The sequence below is a fragment of the Lichenostomus cassidix genome, chromosome 15, assembly GCF_008360975.1.
Source record: "Lichenostomus cassidix isolate B80296 chromosome 15, HeHo_3.0, whole genome shotgun sequence".
In the NCBI taxonomy this organism is placed as follows: Eukaryota; Metazoa; Chordata; class Aves; order Passeriformes; family Meliphagidae; genus Lichenostomus; species Lichenostomus cassidix.
Window position 1 is genome coordinate 7,203,516 of NC_139496.1, and position 7,479 is coordinate 7,210,994.

General features: G+C 42.8%; 1 protein-coding gene across 12 annotated transcripts in view; it reads left to right on the forward strand.

Moving 5' to 3' along the window:
• Positions 1 to 7,256, forward strand: part of ARVCF (ARVCF delta catenin family member) — a 248,325-nt gene extending 241,069 nt beyond the window's left edge. For 11 of the 12 annotated variants that reach the window (XM_085075798.1, XM_085075799.1, XM_085075808.1 and 8 more), the window contains 2 exons: positions 572 to 685; positions 2,045 to 7,256. In XM_085075798.1, the coding sequence (XP_084931924.1) occupies positions 572 to 673 (102 nt within the window). In that variant the 3' untranslated portion in view covers positions 674 to 685; positions 2,045 to 7,256. The remainder of the gene's footprint in view (positions 1 to 571; positions 686 to 2,044) is intronic. The other variant, XM_085075803.1, reaches the window with a different exon arrangement.
• Positions 7,257 to 7,479: the final 223 nt, after the last annotated feature.

Below are 7,479 nucleotides of genomic sequence, written 5' to 3' on the forward strand. Positions count from 1 at the left end.
AATAGGTATCTGTTATTTTTGCCACTCAAAATTCATTACAGTGGTCCAATACAATCTCAAGATCACATTGAGTAGCCCTAACTCCACTGTATGACTGAAGTGAAGCACAACCAGAGTTCAGCAAGTGGCTGTTTTGCTTTCATGAGAAAGAGAGAAAAAAAAATTCACCTCAACAGTGTGTGACCACAGTCTGTGCTGCCTCTTGGTTCTGGGGGTAGCCTGAACCAGGCTGTTGTACACACCAAAGATGTGCATGGCCCTGCCCTCACCTGGGCAGAGCTGAGCAGCTGCTTCTCCTCCTCCCTGTGCTGCAAAACAGAAATTTGGCTGTGGGGGTTGTGGTTTGTGAGCTGTGTGAAAGCCATGGCTCTGAGGCTCAAGGGAGGCTGGGAACGCTGAGAAGTGTGGCCTTTTGGCTGTTGCAGATGCTTTTGTTGGTATTGTGCCTTTGCTGATCTTGTTTCTTTCTCTACCACTAATTTTCCCTTGTGCTACTTTAAGCTGACTTGTTTGGTGGTTTTGTTTGATTAATCCGCTCTGTTTTGCTTTAACTCCTCACCCTGTGCTGCAGAATGACACAAATAGGAAAAACATTAACAGGAGTAACAGGGCTTCGGTGAATCTGGTGGATGCCCGTGACATTAAACCCCAGCCTGTTGACTCCTGGGTCTAATTTGCATGCATGGTAGGTCATTTTAATGGTAATTGGGGCTAGTGAATAACTTCTCTTGTGCATGATCTGTATAGCTGTGGAATCTGTTCAAATCTAACTGCTAACTTAGAGATACAGGAAAATGCATTTGGAAAAAAAAATTGGTGTTTCTATTATTCAGTGTATCTTTAATGAAATACAATCAAACACCACTGTTTGATTAAAAAATATCCTGTCAAATAACCAGGCAGAAAATTAATATTGTGAATGATTGGTTGTCAGCTGAAACATGAAATATTTCTGCTGTTAGGCCATGGGAATGAATTTGAATAGTGTGTTCCTGCTTCCAACCATTTTTCTCCCTCTATGCTCATTATAAGGATTAGCCTGAGACTTAAGAAAAAGCATACCCTTGACTATTTTTGGATGTTCCCTGAGGTTCCCACGAACTACAGCAGGAAAGCTGCTGACAGTACACAAGTTACTTTAAAGGAGAGATGATTTTGGTTACACAATAAGCAGTGACCCACAATTCCCACTTCTCATTTTCTTTTTTTTTTGTGTGTCACTAAAGACAGGTGCCTTTTTGTTGTGTTATAGTTGTCTGCCTTTGCCACGTGCCAAGTTCCTCAGTAATGTCACTGGCCTTTCTTTGCTCCTGCCACTGCTAATCTGTGTCCTGCTGTCTTGCTCAAGTTACCCCGGTGATACCTTCTGGCACTCCGTCAGAGGATGCTATGTTTGGAACAGCAGGTGTTGTGCCCCTGGCTATGACTAAAGGAAAATTTTAATGACTGTCATGAAGGCACTGAGCAACTTTCCCATCAGAGTGGGCAACAGACTGTAAAGGCCCAAATTCCAAACCACAAACCATTGTCCAACCCCATAATTCTACATGGAAATCCCTTTCATTAGTGGGAGGGAAAAATTCTGTATGTTTTTGGGTGGTGGTGCTGGATTTTTTTTTTCCCTCCTTCTTTTCAGTGTATTAGAAATGCTAGGTGTTAGAAGATTCTGTTTCTGGGTTGGAACCACCTGCCCAGAGGAGGCTTTCAGCATTGTGAGGTGCTGTCAGGGAGCAGGTCCTGGCACCGTTGGCCTCCCACGGCTGCTCAGCACTATGTGATCAGCTCTGGTGGCTCAGGCACAGGGTTGGCGTAAATGTGCCTGCTCCACTCCTGCACTCTGCTCTGAGCAGTGAAGCCCTTCAGGGCCAGGTGGGATCCTGAATTTGAAAAATGAAGTCTCTGCTCTTTCTCCCAGACATACCCTCCAAGGAACCCATGTGTTGGAATAGGTTGGCATCTCCAGTCACTGTCCTTCCATAAGGTGATGGAGATCACCAAGGCCATGTTACTGACAGTATTAATCAGTTCTGACTTTATTTTGCAGGGCTAAAGTTCAACCACATTTTTTTTAATTGAGGGGGAGAAACAAACATTGAATCGACACAGAGGATCTCATCAGTCACCACTGCCATTCAGACTGGGAGGGCTGCAGGTTCCAGGAGGGCGTGGGGAGCGAACCCACCCGAGTGCCATCGCCGAGCAGAGCACGATGCCTTACAGCGAGACACTCTGCTGCTTAACTCCCTGACATTCCCACCAGAAACAGCCACCACCTCCCCCGCCCTCCCTCCATCCCACTCCTGCAAGAAGAAAAGCAAGAAAAGAGAATCCAAGCTTCCATGTAGCTGGCTGCATTCTTAGGTGACTCTTCCATGTGGATGGTGCCAAGTTGGAGAAGTGCATGTCATGCGGCAGCTTCACAGCGAGAGAGGAACTGCGGGATATTTGAAATGATATCGTAGGTGTAGCCATGAGGAGAATAGCACTTTTCTGGTTTGGGGCTCGTTGTTTTGGTTTTTGTTTGGAGGGATTTCTTTTGAACTGTGACTCCTAATGTTTTTGAAGGCTTTTTGCTTAGGTTTTCTTTATTATTCCCACAGGAAGTGCAGGAATGTTGAGTGGGTTTATTGGATTTCAATGAAGGGAGAAAATGCAGAACAAAAACTATTAAATGCTAGTCAAATGAACTGGAGAGTGGATGACAAAACTGATGCAAGCTGTATAATCTGCTTTTAGAGTAAGCTATACAATCTCAGTGCTGTATTATCATTATAATCTGGTGTACAATACTTCTGCCTTTTGAATTCTGTAATGTCTCTGTTTTTATTTCCACATATTGAAAAGCAGTTTATGGAAGGTTTCAGTGTCCCTGGTTCAGAAATCTGTGCTGAGAAGTAGAGTTGGCTGGCTTTTTATTTTCATGTTTTCAAAGATTGCAATAAGGAGCTTTTTCATGTTAAATGTATCATTGTTGCGTTGATGATTATTAACAACTACTTTTGCCATAGCTGTTAAGACATTGAAGGAAATAGGAGCTTTTTTTTGTAGGATGTCTTATTTTGAACACACTGTAAATTTGAGATGGGTCTGTCACTTATATTTGATGGTAAATTTTTCACTGTTGGGTCCATGTTTGCTTTGGGCTATAGATCCTGATGAAAAATGCCACAAAGGGAACTGGTTTGGCATTTTTAAATCATTGTCATGGTTTCTGTGTTCCTTTGCTTTTGTTTTGAGATTGCATATTTCATTTGGTGTGAAAATCACCCGTGTGCAGTGGCTCTCCTCCAGGATGCCAAGGCCTGCTTTGTGTAGGGGAATGTTTACCTCAAGAGAACATACTCTGCAAATATGGTATCTGGAAATGCCATGAACTAAATGACTTCAGATCACTGATCTTCTCCAGGCATTGGTCAAAGGAGGGCAGCAGACGAGAATAGGAAGCAAATGTCTCAGTAGCAGCATGAGGACTTTTGCTGATTTAACTTGGTTGCCACTTTTCTTTGATTGCCACATTTAGTTTTAAACAAGCTCCTAAAAACAGTGTGACTGGAAAGCACATTTTTGAGTCTAGAAAACATCATTTGCGGTTTTCAGTGCCTGCCATTTCTTTTGTAACTAAAAAGGGGAAGTATCCAACAATCTCACCTCCCCCAAAATATTACTGTAATAGTAACCATCTACATTTTTTGTAAAAAAATTTTTAAAACTTTAAAAAAAAGGCAAGTACCAAGACCTTTGTATCTTCTTGAGTATATTAAAAATTTGACATGAATACATATATATAAATAAATAAAGTCTATATATCTATATATATATATATATTGTTGTGCAGAGAATAGGTTAACAAAACCATGTAAAGTAGTTTGCAGGAGAGGGAAGCATTTGTTGATTCAGGGAAAAAGACTGATGCCAGAAGCTGTCAGTGATTTGGACGATACATGTGCTCCTTCGCACCCTCCCTTTTTGACCCTCATCTTCCACATACATCGCAGTGTCACATCTGGATCTTGGGGAAGGTGAAGTTGCTTGGAGCAAATCATAGCAAAGATTTGTTTTTCCACCTGCATGAGAGTCCTATTGGGCCAAAGATGCTCAGCGGATCAAGGGAAGCAAAGAGAGGCACCTGTGACTATCTGTGTCGGGGCAGTGTCTCTCTCTGTAGACATAAAGTGTGGCAATGAAACCAGATACATTGTCTGACTGTATATTATATCAATGGTGCTCTTTTCATACTTGTTCTGCCAATATGCGGAGACCCTTTTAACCAAGCTACACAGAAGAGTTTTATATCACTTTTGGTTATGTACTTGGTGTATTCTTTTTGTATATGAAAGGATTTTTTTAAAAACGTTCAGTAATTAGCAATGGAACCTGCTTTGTAGCTGATTAGAACAGTGTAAGAGAAGGGCCGTGCTGTCAGTCTGTCCCTGATCTACTTCAAACCATATATTTACCAAAGGAGTCTGAGCAAAAAGTTCACTTAAAATAAAGACCTGATTGTTGAAAGGAGTCTCTGCTAAGACTTTGTGGTTTAGTTATTGTGCAGATATGTCAAAGCCAGCAAGAAGTTAACAGAGAAAACCACAGGAAGGGGCAAGTGAAGTTACTGAGGCCAGTTATGGTCATGACTTCCAATCCTAGGTATCCCATGGCTCTTAGTGGGACATTACAGGGACACTCAGAATCTGGGTTAGAGTCTACTCTGATCTCTGTCATTAATGTGCTAAAAACACTAAGGATATTTGAGAAGCAGATTCAGACCCCATCTCACTTCTCCCAAAAGTCTTTTTGGTCTTTACACTGCACTCCGTGCTAACAACCTTCTCTGTCAGGTTAGATGGCACTGGCTGCCCAGGTCATTGCAGCAGCTTTTCCTGGGGGTAAGTGTTACAGCAGCCAGTAGAGTTGTGAGCTGACAATATGGTTTATTGCTGCAGAAAAGCAGAGGATGGTATGTCAAGAAGTTGGATACCAAGTTGATGGGCCAAGGCTTCCCCCGGGAATCACACCTCAAACCCCTACCCTTCCCATGCCTTACGTTGACAACTAATTCCCAAGTATGTAGCAATAACCCATCTTCAATGTAACTGTGGGGTTTTTTCTTAACGAACTGTTGTTTGGATGGTGAGGAAGGAAAACAGATTGGGGGATGACTTGTATGTGAGACTGTCACCTTGTATTACCGGCCCATCTGCTGATGTCCAAAAGCAGGGTATGTTGAACCAGGTCTGGTGATTTAATGTCCTTTTTGTCTGTGGCCAGAAGCTCACTGGTGGGATGTGTGCCCAGCCCTGCCCTCACCTCTCCCCTTGTTGGCACAAGTGTGACTGGCTGTTTGAGCTGTTCTGGGATGTGGGTGGATGAACCCGTAAGTGTTGTATTTGGGCAGCAGGGACTGTATGTAAAGAAGGGAAAGTGGCAGTGTGTGACTAAAGCTGCAGTAGGGTCTAGAGTCTCCTGCTAAAAGGCAGGCAGTGCTTTGTTAGGGCTCAGGTGTGTGACCTCCTCTTTTCCTGTTGGCTCCACTGTGAAAACAGGAGGGAATCTGCCTGCAGGGGGCTGGGGTAGAAGAGATTTCTACCTGCAGAAATTGTAGCGGGAAGGATGCTTGTGGAAGGAAGTGATGGTGTTGTAAGACTCCTGCTAAAGAGGAGGAAATTTGATGGCCCAGCCAGGGCTGAGATAACACAGGGGACAGGGAGACTTCTGACAGCATGTGATTACTGCAGAACTTCCTTCCCAGGAAGGTGACTTGCACATTTCCCAAACATTTTCACTGAGCTGCGCAAGTTGAAAACACATTGTGTGCAACTCCCCTGGAGAAGCATCAAGTTTAGCTGTTGAGTATGTGAGCAGTTGTGTTTTATGGCTTCCCAGGTCAGTCAGTATGTCTGCAGAATCCAAGGAGGAGAGTGAAAAGGCAAGACTTTAGGACATTTTGGTTCTGTCATGGATTTAAGTAGCAATATAGCCATAAATGCAACTCAAGATGTGTTGTCACCTTGAAACACCCCAGGGAACAGCTTGGGCAGCTGTAAGTCCCAATCTTCCATGTCTTGTGGTTTAACTGCTGCCTATCCCAGATCTGCGCTCATACACTCAGACCTTCCAGTTCTGAATGCGCTTCTGCCAGGGAAACAAATCTGATCTCTGTTGCCAAGATGTCCCAAAAGGGACTGACCTGGGGACTAGGAACTGACTTGCTGTCAGTGACACGTGAAGAAAGCAGGGGTGGCATGTGTGTTACAGCAGTTTCATAAGTTTGTGCCAGCTCAGAGGAGTAGTTTCAGTAATGCTTTCTAGCAGGAAAGCCTTGTGCTAGGCAAAGCAGTTTTTGCTCCTAGAGCAGTTTCACAAGACTGAAGGTGCTGAGTTACCTTCTGTTACCTGCCTTAAGGTTGAGCATAGGCTCAGCTACCTGTGAGAGAGGTGCACATGTCAAACCCTCGAGTAAGCAAAGCTTCAGAAGCCAAATGGGCACATTAGAGTGGTTTTAGCCTCATCTGCTGAGCGACTGCTGGCTCAGCGAAACCTACAGTGTGCCAATATCTTCAGCCAGCAGGTTTGTGCTGTTGGAGTGGAGTTTTTGAAGGTGTTTGTATAGGCATAGTTTCTTGCAAAATTTTGTTGTTATGCTGCCCCTAAAATCTGGTGTTTCCTTAGCTTTGACAGAGAAATTCTCTGATTTACTGGTACAGTAACTAATATAGTGCATTTAAGGGGAAGATATTACGAGCCTTCGTTTTCTGTCTTAAGTTTGACATCAGGGTAGGATGATCTGAAGTCCAAGGTGACGAGGAAGATAGTGCAGATACTACAAGGCCTGCCAATCTGGTTCTTGCTGTTCAGAAAAAACAAAATAACTAGACTAAGAAGCTTACTGGTAATTAGTAGCTAATGTGTTTGTAACTATCATGTGCCTTAAAATTTTCATGGTAGGAGAATTAAAAAAAATCAACAACGTGTTTTCTGTAATACTGCTCAACATTCTCTCTGTAGTTTAGACTGGTGGGATTTTGCATTGTATTTACACTGTACTATAAACTGAAACACTTAGAATGGTTTGATTTTACAAGTATGGAGAGGAAAAAAAAGGTGGATTATGCTTTTCATAGAACAAATGTTACCGTGACAGAATGTATTATTATTATGATAGGATCTTTCCATAATGCAGACAAGTAGAATGCTTGTTAGAAACCAGGTATGTAGGATAACAATTTGGTGTGTTTTCAATAAACCATGCCTGGAAAGAATACATGTGCCATTGGTTATCTTTTTGTTATATCAGGTATCTCAGATATTCTTTGGCTTTTGCAGCAGCAGGTTTCTGTAGCAAGGAATTATTCAACCCTAGCTCAGGCCTATGCTCTGTGTTAGCAAAAGGTCAGTGGTAATGAGGGCAATTGAAATATCCTATAAATGAGTAAAGCTGAACATTTTTGACTCATTGCCATATGCTGGAGCTGTAGCTTGACC